Here is an 18,707-nt window from a genome sequence, read left to right on the forward strand (position 1 = left end):
AGATTTTATATGCAGATTTATTATAAGTCGGTAAAATCTATAACCCAATCATTGCTCTTAGCGCTTTTATTCGACCAATGCTAACACTAATGACCGTATATATACATATTTACCAAATGTATTAAACGTTAGAATTGAGAACCGATTTACCTCGGAGGCTTTCTGTTTAACCCCTTAAGGACAATGGGCAGTCCCAAAACCCAATACATTTTGATCCCATACATGTATGGGCTTTGTCATTAAGGGGTTAAAAGTTATCTGCTAGAATTCCCGAACAGTACTTTTTTTTCTTAGTGGGGGAGTAATTTGTATTGAGCGAGTTGAAAGGAGGGCTACTGAAATGGTGCATGGTTTGCAGGATAAAAATGGATCAGGAAAGACTAAAACATCTAAAGGTGTATGCCTTGGAGGAAAGAAGAGAGAGGGGAGATGTGATAGAAACAGTTACATACATAAAAGGATTTAACAAAGTAAAGAGGGAATTTTATTTCAAAGGGGGAAAAATGTTAGAACAAGAGGTCATAGTCTAAAACTAAATTGTCAGAGGCTTAGATGTAACGTAAGAAACCTTAAGTTTACTGAGAGGGTGGTAGATAAGTGGAACAGCATCTAGCAGACGTGGTAGGGGCTAATACAGTGGAGGAATTTAAACATTGATAAAATGGGCAGACTAGATGGGCCGAATGGTTCTTATCAGCCGTAAAGTTCTATGTTTCTGCGTGTCTGTATGTATGTAGCCTCAGCCAATATCCTAGATCTGTTGGCTTATTCATCTACTCCATTATTCATCTGGTCTAGAATGCGACACGTTTCCTTCCATTCTGATGATGTAATAGCATCAGGATTCAATTCTATATGTTCTCCATTTTGATAGGAAGTCAACTATTTCTGGTATTGATCTTAGAAAATGGCATGCTACAAGGTCTGGTCATAGATTTTTTTGGGCCCTAAACACAAAAAATATATACTAGTGTATAAAGTGAGGAATGCAATATTCCTAATCACTAATTTGTATTACATAAAAATACATCACTGTTGCCTAAGTTTGGACTTTTGTAGACCGTTGAGTTCTAAGCAGTTGCTTAACCTGCTTATATGGTAGAACCACTTGTGATGATAAATTATACATACGGGTTCAAATTGTTTTATGGTAGGGGTAGTGAAAGAAATTTGCTTTGAGAATAAGGCCATTTATAACATATTCTATCCAGGAGAAATTCAGGGAAATAGGTAACATTAAAAAATATATAAATGTCTTTTTTCCCTGGTGAGTAAATGCATTTTGGTTCATTTGACCATCCAAAATGTCAGATCAACCCTCTTAGGAGTCTCACAGATTGATTAGTTAATATCTGACGCTTTTGCTCTTCTTGTCAAAATGCTTTATGAGTAAAATCACAAGAGGATTTTCTCTTTTAAAGTTCCATTTAGAAAAAAGGCTATTTTCCTGCACTGTTCTTCTCTTCTCTTCACATCTCAATGGATAGTGTTTGACGTCTAAATAAATTTTGGCACGACGTATATTTTCCCTTTAGCTATTGTATTCTAATTTACTCTATATAATATAAAACAACACTGTAATTTTGTACGCCAAACATATCAGTTCCCATATTCTGCTCTATTTACTTCATGAAAAATTATATGTTTTAGAAGTATTGTTAACTTTCTCTCTCATAATCCTACATTATGCTAATTGTAACATATGTACCCACGGCGGCCAAAGGTTACACAAATGATTGTAATCAGGAAAAGAGGGATGTGGAGCTGAAGTAGGCAGTTATTAAACAAATGAATGTGGTCTGGTACTGTACCTAATTTAAAAGAAAAAAAGAAGCTTGACACATAATAAGTAGATATTCATAAAACAGCACTAAAAGAAAACCCATATTGTTTGCTAATGAATTGAATTGAGGTTTGTTTAAGTTAAGTATATTTCTAATAAAACAGATAATTATTAATAATTGACATATTAAAGGTAAGAAGCCAACATGAAAACAATTGATGAACTGGTATATTCCATATTAATGAGATGTATTTCGTACAATATTTTCAAACTTTAATAAATTGTTAGTATATTTTAAATATAGAGGAACGTATATATATATATATATATATATATATATATATATATATTGGTCAAGAAGATCCAAAGTGTCTGCATTATATGCAATTTAATGTGTATGATAAATGAAGGGTCCCATTATATTTCAGTGGCGTACCCCTTGCAAATGCATCGGGGGATTTGGCCCCTTTCTCCACCCCCAGCTATTTTTCGCGCACGTGATATACTTAGCACTCCGTGCTTGGAGAACGCTGCAGACCCCCATGTGCATGTGCTGAAATCACTCCCATTGATGGCAGTGGGGACACTTTCCTTCCTCTGATTGCCTTCTTCAAAACCAAGGAGGAGGGCAAAACCAAGGAGGAAGGCTGCAGTTTCTAGCTTGAGTAGGTAGTTTTTGAAGAATGTACGGTATATTAAAGTACCTTATTGGCTCTATTAGAAGATGACCCTGATTGTAAGACAACACCCCAAAATTTGAATATTAATTTAGGAAAAAAAGAAAAAGCCTAAATATAAGACGACCCTATTAGGAACATTTTTTACAAGTAAATATTAATTCACATGTAAACTATTTTTTCATATTTAATAAAAACTATGATTGAGAAAATTTCATTTTTTTGTTTTTATTTCCTTTTATTTGCCAACCTGCCCCCAGTTGTGCATATCTGCCCCCCAGATATGCCTTATAGCCCCTTATACGCCACTGTACCCCCAGAAATGCCTTATACCCCCTATATGCCACTCTGCCTCCCTGATATGCCACTTTGCCGCCAGATAAGCCTTATACCCCCTATATGCCACTCTGCCCCCCAGATATGCCTTATACCCCCTATATGCCACTCTGCCTCCCAGATATGCCTTAAAACCCCTATATGCCCCTCTGCCTCCCTGATATTACTTTTAACCCTAAATATTCCACTCTGCCTCCCTGATATTCCCTTTAACCCCCTATATGCCACTCTGCCTCCAGAAAGCCCTTATACCTCCCCCATATGTCACTCTTACACCCGACTTACCAGTGCTTCCCTAGACTTGTCCCCCCGTGCTTCAGATTCCTTGGTGTCTAGTGGGGCCGGTGGAGGTCAGAGCGATGCGCACAGACAACCTCCATTGCTGTTGCCGGCACTTCCGCCGGGGCCTCTATGAATGAGCACCGGAAGGTCATGTGATGCCGGCGCTCTGTCATAGAAGCCCCAGAGGAAGTGCCGGCAGCAGCGGAGGTTGTCTGCGCGTATCGCACAGATGCCCATCGGCTGCCAGAGAGGAGCATCCAGGTCCCCTGCAGTGCAGTCTGATTAGAAGATGACTTTGAATATAAGACAAAAGTTATTTTTCAGCGCATTTGCAGAGTCATTTAATATGCATTCATTTTTAGTGGGACTGTCAGGAACAGTAAACTATCCCTTTTAGAAGGAGTGCAGTTTTCTGTAGACATTGCTGAGAAAAAAATGAAGGCACCCTTAAACCATATTTTGCATAAAAAGTCAAACCATTGCATAACATTAACTTTATTCAAGGATTCAAGGAGTACTTTTAATGGATTATGCTTCCAAAGGTAACATAAACACCAGTATGTTTATTCTAGTTATATATATATATCATTGTTTAATCACCCACAGAGGATGAGTACTATACAAATTCAAGGAATATAAAGAAGAAATATCTGTTCCATAATTGCAGGTAGTCTTTACTCTTATATTAGGCATTTCAATAAATACATTGCAGTAAATTACTTTTTACTTTCTATGTGTGGCTGAATCATTTAAACTAGGCAAATATCTGTCACATATGCTTGGTCTTCCCCATACTGTGCCATGAAGCATCAAGTATTGTGTTCTTAGTCATCCTGATGCTTTACACATACAAGCCTGTCTTGAAAATGTCATGAACAAACCTCTGCTTTAAAGGTCTTCAACCACTCAGATGTTTGTAACATTCAGATGCTGTGAATTCTGGTCCCCTTTCAGTGATGAAATATTTCTCATCTAATGCATCATGATGTAGAAGAACACTTGGCACAAAATACAGATTTTACATTGTCAATGACAAGTCAGAATCAACCCAAATATACAGTAATTCCTTTACTGTCTCAATAAACCATAATTATTATAGAATGGGACTAAAAAGTGATTTCCTGGGCATGTTAAAGTTAATGATATGTACAAGTTTAAATATTTTTAGTAGATACTATTCAGCGTATTCAACATCAAGTTGAGAGGTCAGTCAAGTTAAGGCTTAAATTGACTCACCAGACTTGATTAATGCCCATGCCCTGTATGTTAACAGGAAACAACACATTTATTCAAAAATTTGAGACCTAACTGTCTATAATTAAAAAAAAATCATAGTGTACATACTTGCAGTCAAATGTAGCCACAACTTTTCTCTAAAAGAAAAAGAAAGCATCAGAGTGGAACAACAACATGAAGGAAACCAGTGCAGAGGCGCTCAGTTTTAGCAAAAGAAAAGTAGACATGATGTAAAGTAATCTAATGTGATGTACCGGGGAGAGGAGAGAAGGGAGGGAGAGAAAAACGAGGAGGGGATTAAGTGACAAGGAACAGAGGCAGAAGGTTTTGGGAGGAAGAGGGACAGAGAAGGAGAGGAGGGAGAGAGAAGGATGAGGAGAGAGAGAAAGAGGGGAGAGCGAGAGAAGAAAAGGGATACAGAAGGAGGGGAGAACGAGATAGAAGAGGGGGAGCGGGAAGGGAGAGGGGAGAGAGGGAAGGAACACAGAAAAAACAGCCAAACAAGGGAAAGAGAGAGAAAGGAGAGAAAAGGGGGAGAGGGAGCGAGAGAGATTTTTGTCCATGTCATTTGAATGACGTCACATACACTAGTATGTGTATATATTCCATTTAGAGTATAGAAACAAATATAATCTACTTCACAAATGCTACAACATTTATGTTTTAACCTTTAATAGGTACAGTAACTTGTTTTAATCATTTGCGCGATTCTATATTCCTTTATTTTGATTAAGCCCATCATCTCCTGGATAGCAAACAAGCATATGATATTAGGTTTATATATAATGCTTTACATAATAATATAAAAAGTCACGAATATTTCTTTTTAGTCATTGATTTTGAATGAAGCATGATTCTATTATTTGTGCTCCCCTTTCACACAAACCTCCCCATTTCTATTATTTACAGTGCTTTCTTATTGTTTTTCATGTTGTGTCTAACATTGTCATTTTTGTTTAATCGTTTTGCTGTTCTTCCATTTTTGCTGCCTTTATCTGTTGTGACAATCTGGGGACAGATTGTGCTTGTTGGGAATGAAAGCGTGGAGTCGGTGCAGCGAATGAATGGATTGCGGAGTACAGATTCCTCAGCATACGGAACTTTGAATCAAATCTACAATCCAAGCACAAGGGTAAAAATAACCAGGATTATAAAAATGAACAGTATAGGGGAGAAATAAAACATTTTATTACAAGAATTCAGCATTTTCATTCACCCTTGGATGCGCAGTATATGAGAGTTTTTTTTTACTAGCATCCCTTTATAAATCCTTTATAATTTCTGTTAAATGTTTTTTAGTTGTATTCATTTAAATGTAACTGGTCTTTTACGGGAGTGCTCATTGGGCTGTTCTGTTCTGTTTACAAAACAGTACACATTTATATAATTATTACTCTATCAGAGAGAAGGGAAGAGAAATTAGAATAACAAAATCACTGAATGCATGTAAGTTAGACTAATGCAAAGTCTTAACAAGTAAAGATGCAAGAGCAATATTATTGGATACTTTTATACATAACCCGCTGAACATATTATCACTGTCATTGTTAGTAAATAAATATTTATCTTGGAATATTTTTACAGACAATGCTAAATCAAAAAATTTATATTTTTAGACCTTTCCATTTATAAATTGGTTTTGGACCATTTTAGTTTCATAGTTCTGGGTTTTTTTCGGCACTTTACAACTGGCATAGTCGCAGATTTACTTTATGTACACTTGAAACAGGAGCTAACAAGTGCAGGAGGTAAAAACTGCGATGAAATATCTTATTGATATAGATCAATAGTATTATTATTGGGGAAAGTGAATTCTTAGATGGACCTTATCTCCACTACCTGCAGATGAGGAGAGGTATAGGATGAGCGTTTTTCACCTTTTTTCAGCCCCTCCTTGTAGTTAACAGGGAGTGGGGGGGTTTATTTATTCTTAACCCCATCCCTCATCCCCCCTGGCATCCCCAAATTCTGTTTATTTAATTAATAAAGTTTTCAGTATCAGGCTAAGACATTTGAGTTTTCATTCCCTCGCCTAAAACATGCACTGGCATGTACTTGCAAACAACTGACATTTTAGTGAATATGCAAGTTGAAGCTTGAAAGCTCAGTTGAGACTTTTCAGTCAGGTAAACCCTTATCTTGACAGACCCCATTAGCCTTTAGTTAATAGACCAAATAATATTAAAAGAAATCCTTGAATTTTTTATTATCTTTATGGGGTTTATGCCTTGTTTACCATACGTGAGCATATGTAATCCTGCAAGCCTAATTACTAACATTCAGTAAAATAATTTTTGTTGGTTTAGATAGGATTTACCATATGGGTGTTTGCAGGCATTTATTTTGGTCCCAGAGGGACAAAGCCAAAATTATCCTTAAGAATTGTAAATGGTTTCCTTTCACATATTTTAATTTCTACATTCATTCAACTCTTTCTTTTATGGTTTCTTAAAGGGATACTACAGTTTATAGTGTCAACTTTATATATTCTTTAAAAAATAGAGCGGTTAAGTAGGCGCTTATTTTATCAGTAAACTATGCAGCAAAACACTTGTGCGCTTCTTCTTTAAAAATCAGTGAAAAGATGTTGTGTAAAAGAATTTGTTGTTATAACTTATCTTCCTTAAGATCTGTGATGTAATTCCAGAAAAAAAATTTCCAAGCATACAAAAGAAAAAAAACATATACAATACAAATGTGTGACTCTGTATGATTTAGATAAATAAAAAGAAACATTTCCCTTGTGTGCAATCTGGGTGCTGGGGCAAGCTCTGTGAGTGCAACCTGGGTGCTGGGACAAATCATTTGAGTGCAATCTGTGTATTGGGCAAATCCTATGTGTGCAATCTGGGTTCTGGCATGTCCTGTGTATGCAACCTGGATGCTGGGCAAGTGATTTGGCTGTAACTTGGATGTTGGGCAAGTGATTTGGCTGTAACTTGGATGTTGGGCAAGTGGTTCGGATGTAACTTGAGTGCTGAGCAAGTCCTGTGGATGCAATACGGGTGCTGGGCAAGTGGTTACGATGTGACTTGGGTGCAGAGCAAGTCCTGTGGATGCGATCTGGGTCCTGCGGTAAATCCTATGAGTGTGATCTGGGTGCTGGGGAAAGTCCTGTGGATGCAATCTGGGTGCTGGGGCAAGTCCCATGTGACTAGATGTAACTAGGGTGCTAAGCAGGTCCTACTAATGTGCATTTTTGACTTTGGTAGTTTTCTGTTTGTTTTTTTTTTATTCTAACTTTGTTAACACCATAAAAATTTAAATTTTGTGATCTGTGATGAATCAATGTTCATAGTCTTAATTGTACATTCTGATGGGCAAAAAATGTTATAGTTTCTTCTAGCTGGTCCTTTTATATATTTAAACTGGTCCTTCATAAAGTATAATTAGTGGACACATGTTTTACCTACAACCACTTGGTGTAAAAACTAGGAAAGCTTCCACTAATGGCCGTACACATATGATTAAAAAGTGATACTAATATACTGATGTGATATAGGGACTTATGCTGTATCACCATCAATGCCTGGCACAGTACATAGTGATGGGAGATATGCGATACCACTGTCTGTGTCTGTCTTGCTATAATTATAAGAGATACACTGTACCACTCTCAGTGTCTGGATCACTATGGTTGTGGTATACCAGTATCAGGCTCAGTGTTAAAATGATGTACCACCCTCAGTGTTAAAATGTGAAAAAATCACTGGGTTTGGGGAAATTTGTTTTATTATTTTTTAACTCTATGCAGTTCTCATATCATGAATTTCCGTATTATTTATGTATGTATTTCCTTCTAAATAACCTCTGTAAGGATATAGTGAGGGGCACAATTTTTTGTTCTTGCCTCAGGTGCAAAAGGTGCTAACTACTGCTTTGCCCCTCTCGCCCAGTGGCTTCTTTATATTTCGAGTGCCGGATGTGAAATGTCTAAAATGGCACTGACAATGAGTTTGGGGGCAAAGACCGTAGTGTCTTAGGGACAAAACTGGCACTGTGTTGTGATGTGTTACATGGTGAAGTTGGTGGGCCAAAAGAGGTGGAGTGGTTGCCATAGAAAATGGGTGTGGTTAGAAGGGTTATGTTTGATAATGGAAGGAGTTAGCAATATAGGAACATCCCCCTGGTGGCACCAAAAACATTTGCACCTAGGCGTCAGTGGCCCTAGGCTCACCCTGACCCTACAGTCATACATTTTTATTGTTGTTTTTATATTTTTTATATGCTTGGAGTTTCTCTGGAATTATAACACAGATCTTATGGAAGATAAGTTATAACAATAAATTATTTTATGGAAAGCACTCTTTTCACTGATTTGTAAATATTCTTTATTTGTATGCAAATTTGTGTAGGGTTTATGCATCTGCCCTCTTTCCCCACCATCTACATACATTCTGCCAAACGCAGCTCTTGCCCGGTAGTGGCTCACGTGCTCTAACGAGAATCTCCTGTGCCCATGTGATTTCAACTGATTTCGATGGGAGAACTTTCTTATGACTGGCTGCTTCAAACAGCCAAAAGTAGTTCCAGACATGGATGGCAAAGGAGCGCAACATTTTCGCTAGGTTTTTTTTAATTTTTGGGTAATGTGGAAAAGAATGGATATTCAACTACTTACAGAGTACTTTAATATGCACTTTTTACTGGTGGGAATGTATGGAGCATTGGACTGTACCTTCAAACATTCGTCTTTTCATTTAATTTCCCAATTTGATAGCCCACCCTTCCAAATTATTCTGCAGCAAATTAGCTAAATGTTGTAAATTTCTAATCGCCCCCTTTTGATCCTGCATGTGGATACTCATGTTTTCCTATAAAACATTTTTATTTTCTCACCTTATAATGTATATTATGTCTGAAGTAAAATATGGATATTCTGTAATAGAAAGTTGCCAACACTGTGTTCTCAGATACTGTTCACGCTGTTTTCTAAACTCTGTGGGTATTATATAATCTCTAGTAGAGAACATAAGAAGCCAAGACAACAATTACAAAGGTGCGGTTACTTTAATCAAGAGTGAAAATATAAAATCAGTGGGGGTACCAGCCACAGTCTTCAGTAGGCTCCTCTTAGATACGTTATATGACAGCCAGGGATAATTTTCAATTATATTTGTCACCTCCAGTTACACCTTTGTGCCTACAGCAGAATCAAACATAATTCTAAGTTTAGTGGCTACAAACTGGAGTACTGGACAACTTTGCAAATAATGGACATGGTCCCTATAATGTTACTTCAAAATATAAAAGTGGGACATCAGTAAGAGAGCATTGGTGTTAGGAAAAAAAGAGTCATTTTATCAGGTATATAATCATGTCATTTTGCCTTGAGTGTTATAATCACCAGTACCTCTGCATACTTTATTAGTAACATCTTAGAGGAAGGGGTACCGACACCTACAGATTATTCCAGAAGGAGAACAAAGAGCAGACATAACAACATAAAGAGCACAGGTATACTGTGGTCTAAATACTCACATAATCCACAACCACCACTAAACCCTTTAGATAATAGACCTAGAACTCCAAGGGTATGTTACATTTAGCTCGTATCTGTCTGTCTACCTATCTCTGTCTATTTACCAACTTATTTGTTTAGAGATTTTCGAGACTCTCTTGCTTAATACATAAGTGCATATTAGTGAGATTTTACAGACCTTGGAATGGGTTACTGATTAATATAAAGCAAGTATGGGGATAGGGCTTCACCATTATGCATCCCACCATAAAAGCTTTATGATACTTGGCTGTTCAGGTGTTCAATTAGTTCTAGGACTGGTTTTTATTTCCAGTCCAACCTTACACTTTTGTATTGACTGGTCATAACCAAGCCTTGTGACAAGTAAATGTTAATTTTGCAAATAAGGGCCTGAGTAGTTTTTATTTATGTCTAAAAGCTTGAGGTTGGGAGACTCAATAAGTATGCCTGGACTGAACTGGATAGGATGTATTGTTAGGGTACACAATGGTGCAAACTTCCTATGGGTATATTAGGCTACATTTCTCAGTCTCAGCATTACTATTTATGCTTGTTTCTGATTACCGTATTTATCGGCGTATAACACGCACTTTTTTAACTAAAATATGAAGCTGAAACCCTACCTGCGTGTTATACGCCGATAAATCCTAGAGCCAGTGGCGGAACTACCGGGGTCGCAACTGCGACCGGGCCCTGGAGTTCTGCCAGTCAGGGGGGGCCCAAGGGGTGCCGAGCGGTTGCTGAAGACGACCGCTCGGCAACTCTCGGGCCCCCCTGACTGACAGAAATCCAGGACTCCTCTGCTGGCGGCCGCCGCCGCCTGCCTCAGCCACCTGCCTCAGCCTCAGCCGCCGCCGCCTGCCTCAGCCTCAGCAGCAGCAGCCGCCGCCGCCGCCTGCCTCAGCCTCAGCCTCAGCAGCAGCAGCCGCCGCCGCCTGCCTCAGCCGCCGCCTGCCTCAGCGCTTCAACTCCTGTGTTGGAAGCGTGAGGCGTTTGTCTCGGGTGCCGGCGCTCAGCAGTGAAGCGCTGGCACCCGAGACAAACGCCTCACGCTTCCAACACAGGAGTTGAAGGTAAGTGACCGGGGTGGGGTTAGGGAGAGAGAGGGGAGATCCTGAGAAGGGGGGTTAGGGTGTGTGTGTCTGAGTGTGAGTGTGTCTTACTGTGTGTGTGTCTTACTGTGTGTGTGTGTGTGTGTGTGTGTGGTTTCCCAGATAGCAGTGATTCTGATGAAGTTTTTTTTGTTCAGTTTTTTTGTTCAAAAATGGGGGTGCGTGTTATACACCAGTGCGTGTTATACGCCGATAAATACGGTATGTATTTCTTATGTATATTATTTAACAGTTTTGAAGGCATACAGTATCTCACAAAAGTGAGTACACCCCTCACATCTGCTACAATGTAAAGTAGTGAGTGTACAGCCTGTATAACCTCAAAATGCTGTCCCCTCAAAATAACTCAACACACAGCCATGTCTAACACCTTGGCAACAAAAGTGAGTACACCCCTATGTGGAAATGTCCAAATTGTCAATATTTTGTGTGGCCACCATTTTTTCCCAGCTTTGCCTTAACCGTTTTGGGCATGGAGTTCACCAGAGCTTCACAGGTTGCCACTGGAGTCCTCTTCCACTCCTCCATGAAGACATCACGGAGCTGGTGGATGTTAGAGATCTTGCTCAACCCCAAGAAAATGAAGTGTGAGGGCAGGGCCGCCATCAGAAATCTCGAGGGCCTAGTACAGGCTAAGTGCCTGGGCCCCCATGCCCGCCCCATGCCAATCTCATTTTCTTACCCATTGCTCCACCCATCACTCCCTCTTAAGATCCTCTATAAACACAGCAGGGGTGAACCCAAGGTTAGTGGCGCCTGGGTGCAGTATTTCTTCAAGGCTCCTCTATCACTAATACGCATACATACTAACACACAAAGTCACTGTAACACCCACTCACTCTAGCACCATACACTTACATACATAGAAATTCTTTCTCATGCTCCTCTTCTTTCTCTCACAGGTGCCACGAACTCTAGGCTCACCTCTGACACTCAAACACCATACACTGACACACAACTCACGGTAACGTCATACAATGACAACATAAAATAATAAATAATTAAAATGTACACTCCAGTCATTATATGCACTTTAATACAACTGATAGCTGAGAGGTCTCTTCAAATTTAGGTGGTGCCCCCTTGCAAATACAAGAGGGCATTCTGTAGTATCCCCAAATGCATTTGTCCAGTTGCCTGCACCTCAGCTACGTGCTATGTGCATGCACAGAACGCTTTTCAAATAATTTATTATGACATACAGAAAGGGGTGGACAACATTTCAGCTATCCCATGGCAGTGTTTATCAAGACAAATTGGTCACATTCTAACATCACTTTTTGTATCTCTCCCCCTCCCCATGTGGACAAAAGTAATGGGACACTTGACCATTACACCAACAGGGACTTTTATAGCTTTACGTTCTAAATACATAGACATTAATACGCAGCTGGTCCTCTCCTTTGCAGATATAACAGCTTCCACTCTTCTGGGAAGGCTTTCCCCAAGATTTTGGAGTGTTTTACGTGTTTTGCTCATTCATCCAAGTTTTTATCCAATTTTTCATTTTTATCCATATAAATATTACAAGGATACATTAATTTTATAATCGTGTAACTTAGTAAAAAAAAGATTATTTAAATCACTATTTTTGAATATATCTTACAGTAGGAATTTGGGGCTTTTAGCTGTTTGGAACAAATTATTTTCCATTTGCCTGTGGACTGGTGCATTTAATGAGATTTCACTTATATTACATACAGATTAATAAATCAGATCTACTGTATCCTTGACAAAAGATTAAAATTAACTTTTACCCCCGTAAGGTGTTTAATACACAGGAATTTGGACACACGACATGACAGCCTGAAGCTTTTATATTTGCTGTGTTTCATATTGCTGGAATTTCAATTAGAATGATTTACATTGCATATTTATATATGGGCAAATTTATGTGTTTGCCAGATAAAAATCTTCAGTTTCATTATTTTAGAATTTAAATCATAACCCAAGCACATAATATTTTTCTTCTTCGAAGCCACTGACCAGCTGCTCTCTTCCTAGAACAAATGTATAATTTCATTAAATAATAGACGTATGCATTCGTATTCGTGTAGATTTTAAGGAAAATTGCCTGTTTTCTGTATTTGTACAAATCTCCAATAACGAGGGCGATCTCTGACGAAACTGCCGAAAATGAATATCAGGAGTGCTGAAAATTTGTTAGTATTCCTCCATTTGTTGCCACATCCCATTACAAGACGTTTTGGTGTTTGTTGGTGAGGTAATGCGGAAGGGAATGTGTGTAGGAGGGTACATATCGTTGCCCGAAGACGAATGTGGCAAAAAAAGACTTGCTGCGCACAAGTCTATTAAATTAAACGGAGCAGCTCGGTTTGGGAAAACACCTGGAAAATCCAGATAGTGTCAGGGCCGGCCCAAGAGATAATGCCGCCTGGGGCGAAGTTTAAAATGACGCCCCCCCATTATCTACCCTTCCTCTGCCGCCCCCCCCCATTATCAAAGTGCCGCCCCTTCAAAAGTGCCGCCTGGAGCAATTGCCCCACTCTGCTCCATGGTAGGGCCGGCCCTGGATAGTGTGTCTCCCTGTCTGCAGACTCGAGGTATGTTTTTCACAGGCATAGTCAATGGGTGGATAGACAGACTGACATACCTCTGAAGAAACCAGGTCAAAAGATACTTGATAACCATCATGCTGCCGTACTAAGTAAACTTTGCACATTGATGGCAATAACTAAGTCTTTGACACAGACAGCATGATAATATTCAAGACTGAAACGGGACAGCTGGCATATATGAATGCATTAAAATAACCAGAAAGCTTCCACACTCTGTAAAATCTTTTTTCAAATAAGTACTTATCTATATTTTGCATGTAAAAAACCTGGTGACCATGACCATGGAAATAGTCCTACAAAATACATTTAGTGGCACTGATTACGTGTATGTAGTTTTTTGGCTTGGTTAATGGCTAATACTTGTGAGGAGAACATTTTGAGTGTAGAATCACCCATCATTCCGATTATTACAGTTTGAATGAAAAGAATCTGTTCCTTAAGAGGCTGTAGAGCTGATTTTTTTAAGTATAAAGCATTTCCATATAGTTTATAATCCAGACGTTGCTTTGTTTCTATGAATAACGGTTGCAGCCACCCAGCAGAATTGGTAGAGATTAATACGGTAAGGGAATTTAAACATGCATGGGATGGGCATGTGGATAGGCAAGTGACTATCCTAAATCTAAGATGAGACCAAAGACTGAGAAAGTATTTACAGCAGGAAAAACCGACAGACTAGATGGACAGAATGCTTCCTATCTTCCATCAACTTCTAGGTTTCTAATTAGAAGTTTTAAGTATGGAGTTGCACTTGTATATTTGAGAACCTGCAAGGGGTTGTACATGTGTACATGTTCCATGTAAGGTCCGTCTTTCATTTTTAGGAGCATACAGTAGCTGCCCCTTGCCCCCTTAGAATCCCGTTGTAACAGGAACCTTAGGGTGTTAGTGTCATGTCCCTGGTCATTCCACTGTCCTCATAGCGAAAGACGGCTACAAGATGGGTGGCCACTACGGTTCTCAGAATAAAGGTGCCCACCAGCCCACAGCCCACCATACTTTATAGGGACTGGGCATAGTATATAATAATACAACCACTTTACCATGGGAGGGAAACACAGGAAACAGGAAAAGATTAACACAATTAACACCCAACAAGGGATTAAACAGACATCGGCACTAGATTAATCTCATAACTCATCAAACAATGGCGAATACACAACAGAGGTAAAAGGATTAGGGAAGTAACACTAACATAGACTAGAGGGTGAGCCAATCTAAATACACATAGAAATGGAAACCAGAAGTTGAATATACAAAATAGAACAACGTAACCCCTATTTAACAATTACAGTCCCAATCATTTTCATAGAATAGGGGTTCAGCATCCAGCATCCGTTACACTTATAAACATCACACTCCCGACAAGAAAATGGACCCTCATGTAGCCACTGGTTTTACACACCGGAGGCAGAATTTATTTGGGTCTCCTATTTCCACAGATTTTCATTTACAGAATATGCTTTATACCCTGGCTCTGTTTATCACATTCTGCCTTTCCTGCTGTTTACTTCACATCCATCCAAACACATTCACACTTTCAGAATATCGTTCTCTCCAGGGTTCCACTTAGGCTGCTTCTCTTGCTGTCTGTTTAGCTGTGTGAATGTTTTGACTTCTTAACCATTCCTGACCAGGTTACCTTGTGTTTGTACATGGCTCTCATATGTTTGTTCTTATTTGCATAAAAGTTCCTTTTGAGTAAAATAGGGATTTTCTTCTAAAGCAGCTGTGTTCCCTATTGGATAAAATTCTACATAGTTTGCCTACTATTTTTTTTCAAAAAAATATTTTTGAACACAGTATATATATATCTAAATCTATATATATATATATACATATATCTATATATATACTGGAATATAATATCCTTTTATTTGTACTAAATTTGTTAAATTAATCCTTACAATTATCTAATGATTAATACATTCATGAATATTTGAAATATGAATTATTCTTTTAATAATTTAAAATTACCACCTTCTCGAGAAACGTCACAGGACTGGAACATTTTAACGCGATCCTTTTGTTTGAAAAAAAAAATTTATACAACCAAAATTGATAGACTGGTGGGCTGAACGTCACCAGTGGGAAAATTATTTAAAAGAATAATTTGTGTTAAAGTGCTTGGGTATGGTTTTAGAAAGAACAGAAATTGTCAAACAAACTTACTGGGCTTCTCCAACTAGGCAAGTAGAAAATTAGATCTGGGTAGAGCTGTAGATGTAGTCCACAAGCGGCACCATTAACCATTGAGAAGCGTTTTATATATATATATATGAACATTTTATAGTCTACCCCATGTGAGTGAGATTCCTTGAATTTCCTGAATACATTTACATACACATGTTATGATACTTTTTTCTCTTTTATGTATGTTGAAATATCATGGAATAATGTGGACGATTCCTCGGATTTGGGATAGAAGACTTTTACTTATCACATAAGTATTTTACTATGATTTTGGTGTGGGTGTCACTTAATTTTGTTTTAGCTCACCCAAAATTGATTATTTAATTGTACTATTTATTTTCTACAGGGTTATAGGTTTTAGGGTTATTTAGAACACATTCATCATACAGCACTTTTCTTCTTTCTATTTTATTTATTGTAAATGTAGTCTATTTAAACTTTGCATTTGATACAGCTTTTTTTTTTATAATTAAGATAATTTCACTACTACTATGCTACTACCTAACAGAACGTTCATTTAAAATAAACTAATAATAATTTTCTTACGTTAATTTGTACTTTATTATTATTTATTATTTTTAATGCCATAAAAGTGAGTATTGATAGTGAAACTTATATTTCGCAGATGACACCAAATTACGCAGGCTTTTAAATTCGGTTATAATGTGCTTGTTGAGGAATGTTTTAATTTAATTGGCAGAATGCTATGGCAGATGGGATTTAACATTGATAAATGTAAAGTAATGCATTTGGGCAATAAAAGCACACACACTAACTATAAGCTAAATGGGGTCAGCTTGTAGAAATCATCAAAAAAAACAAAACTGTCTGCGCTTCTCACCTTAATAACGTTGGCAACCAATATATAAACATAATATAAATGAGAGGTTTTGGTTATATGAATCGGCCAAAGCAGTTTATACTGCTATCAGAACCTTCTTAATGTGTTGGGGAGGCGCAAGTAATTAACCTGGATCGTAACGCATTAATAAGGTTTTGGTTTTCACCCTATTGAAAGTGTGCCTTGACGTGGCCGGTGATTATGCTTTGGCCAATTCATATAACCAAAACCTCTCATTTATATTATGTTTATATATTTGTCGCCAACTTTATTAGGGTAAGAAGCGCAGACAGTTATTGTTTTTTGTATACACTGTACAGCCAACACACTGTATTTGCGGAATGCTCACACTGTTTGGTAGGCCTCATATTATACATTTGTATACAATTCATAAGAGTTCATTAGAAAGATACAATGGAATAGAAAGGATACAAAGAACTGAGAGCTCTGTCAGGAGCATTTCGCTAAACTGGATTTATTTGCTTTACATAAGAGATGCTGAAGGGGGTCCTCGTCACAATGTACAAATACATTTGAGGTGTACAGCCATGAAGGATTTTGTTCTGCCGTCTGAGCAAATGTAGAATATATTTTAAAGGAGTTTCAGGGCTTTTTTTTAGCTTAATTTTCAAAAACAAAAAATGACTCACAAAACACCTGTAGGAAAAGTCGCACCAAGTGTATCACGTTTCTCTTACTGGCAAAATGTATATAAGTTGAATGTGTTGTTATATGTATGACATGCACTGTTTTTCTTTTATATCCACATTCAGATACTCCAAAAGAAACTGTCAAATAATTACACGTTACTGTGCAGGATTGCGCTAGAGAATGTGTTTGTCCCGTTAGCTGTTAGTGTTTTTTGTTAGGGTTTTTTTGTTGCATTTTGTGCTATTCAGCCCATCTAGTCTAGGTTTCAAACCTGAAACATTTGTTAAACAACACCATTCTATGTATATTTTAATTTTAGAGTTTCTAATATATATAATATCTTTCTTTCTAGGAAGAAGACGCTGTGCGTGAGAGTAGATTTAACTTTAGCGGATACGGGATGGGTCACTGTTTGCAAGTCAAGGACGGCACTGCGGTAAAACCATCTCCGCCAATCCCTCCTCCAGCTCAGCCAAAAGATGCAGAATCAATCAGAAAGAAATTTGTGGACCGTGCAAAAAGGATTGACACGATATCTCGTGCTGCCTTCCCGCTCGCCTTCCTCATTTTTAACATATTTTACTGGATTACGTACAAAATAATAAGGCATGAGGATGTACACAAGAAATAAGCTGCATTTTCTTTTAAGGGAAGTGAAAGCCAAAGTGTGCTTGTAAATGAACGATGAAAGATCCAAATGCCATTTTGACTAATTTTCTATCCGTCTCCTCCAAAGGAAGTGAAAAACGAAAAAAAAAAAAAAAAAAGACATTTCAAGAGTAAGAAAAAAAAACAAACAAAAAAAAAAACACACTGAAGTAAAGAAATGAAGCCTCTCTTGATTATAAACTTTGCCTACTTTATTCAAATACTTTTTACTCCCGGAAACTTTGTTAAACAAGCGGGCTGTTAAGGGCCACTCTAACCTACACTGCCGCTAGTCAAAAATTCAAAAAACAAATCATAAATACAAAAATCAAAATCTTCCATGTAATCACATTGCATAGTGGAAAATATCATTGCCACTTTGGTATTGACGGTAGCCAAAGGTTTGAGATGAGGACCAATTTTTTTAGGGAATTACTGCCTTTTTACTTGGAAGAATTCTACTGCTACCGTGCATTCCATCACAGTGTTAGTAAATAGTATTTCACAAGCGGTTATTTTCCGTGTTTATGTAAATTATTTCTACTTATATATATAAATACATATAAATATATATAAAAGATTTATACTTTAATATCTTTGTGAGCGTGGATTGAAAACAAATCTTGCTTTACTTTAATATTGTAATTTTTGAATTTTTGTGTGATCCGTGTGGTTCTTTGGCAACTCAACACTTTTAAAACGCAATGACAATGCCCAAATTGTCTTTTTTTTTTAATTCAAATTGTTTTGTCTTATGTTTTGCTTTTCTAACAGTGCACTGGATTTATTCTAATGTATCAGATGCTGTTTTTACATGAAACTTGAGGTGCCAAACTGCATTTCCCCCCCCATTGTTCTAATGGTGTCATAGTTCTGTACGCAGGTCA

The 18,707-nt window shown here is 37.8% G+C and overlaps 1 protein-coding gene across 4 annotated transcripts in view; it reads left to right on the forward strand.

Moving 5' to 3' along the window:
* The window catches only part of GLRA2 (glycine receptor alpha 2), a 57,765-nt gene extending 39,058 nt beyond the window's left edge, over window positions 1-18,707 (forward strand). For all 4 annotated transcript variants that reach the window (XM_053456947.1, XM_053456944.1, XM_053456946.1 and 1 more), the window contains one exon: window positions 17,525-18,707. In XM_053456947.1, coding sequence (XP_053312922.1) covers window positions 17,525-17,803 — 279 coding nt within the window. In that variant the 3' untranslated portion in view covers window positions 17,804-18,707. The remainder of the gene's footprint in view (window positions 1-17,524) is intronic.

The sequence above is a fragment of the Spea bombifrons genome, chromosome 2, assembly GCF_027358695.1.
Source record: "Spea bombifrons isolate aSpeBom1 chromosome 2, aSpeBom1.2.pri, whole genome shotgun sequence".
In the NCBI taxonomy this organism is placed as follows: Eukaryota; Metazoa; Chordata; class Amphibia; order Anura; family Pelobatidae; genus Spea; species Spea bombifrons.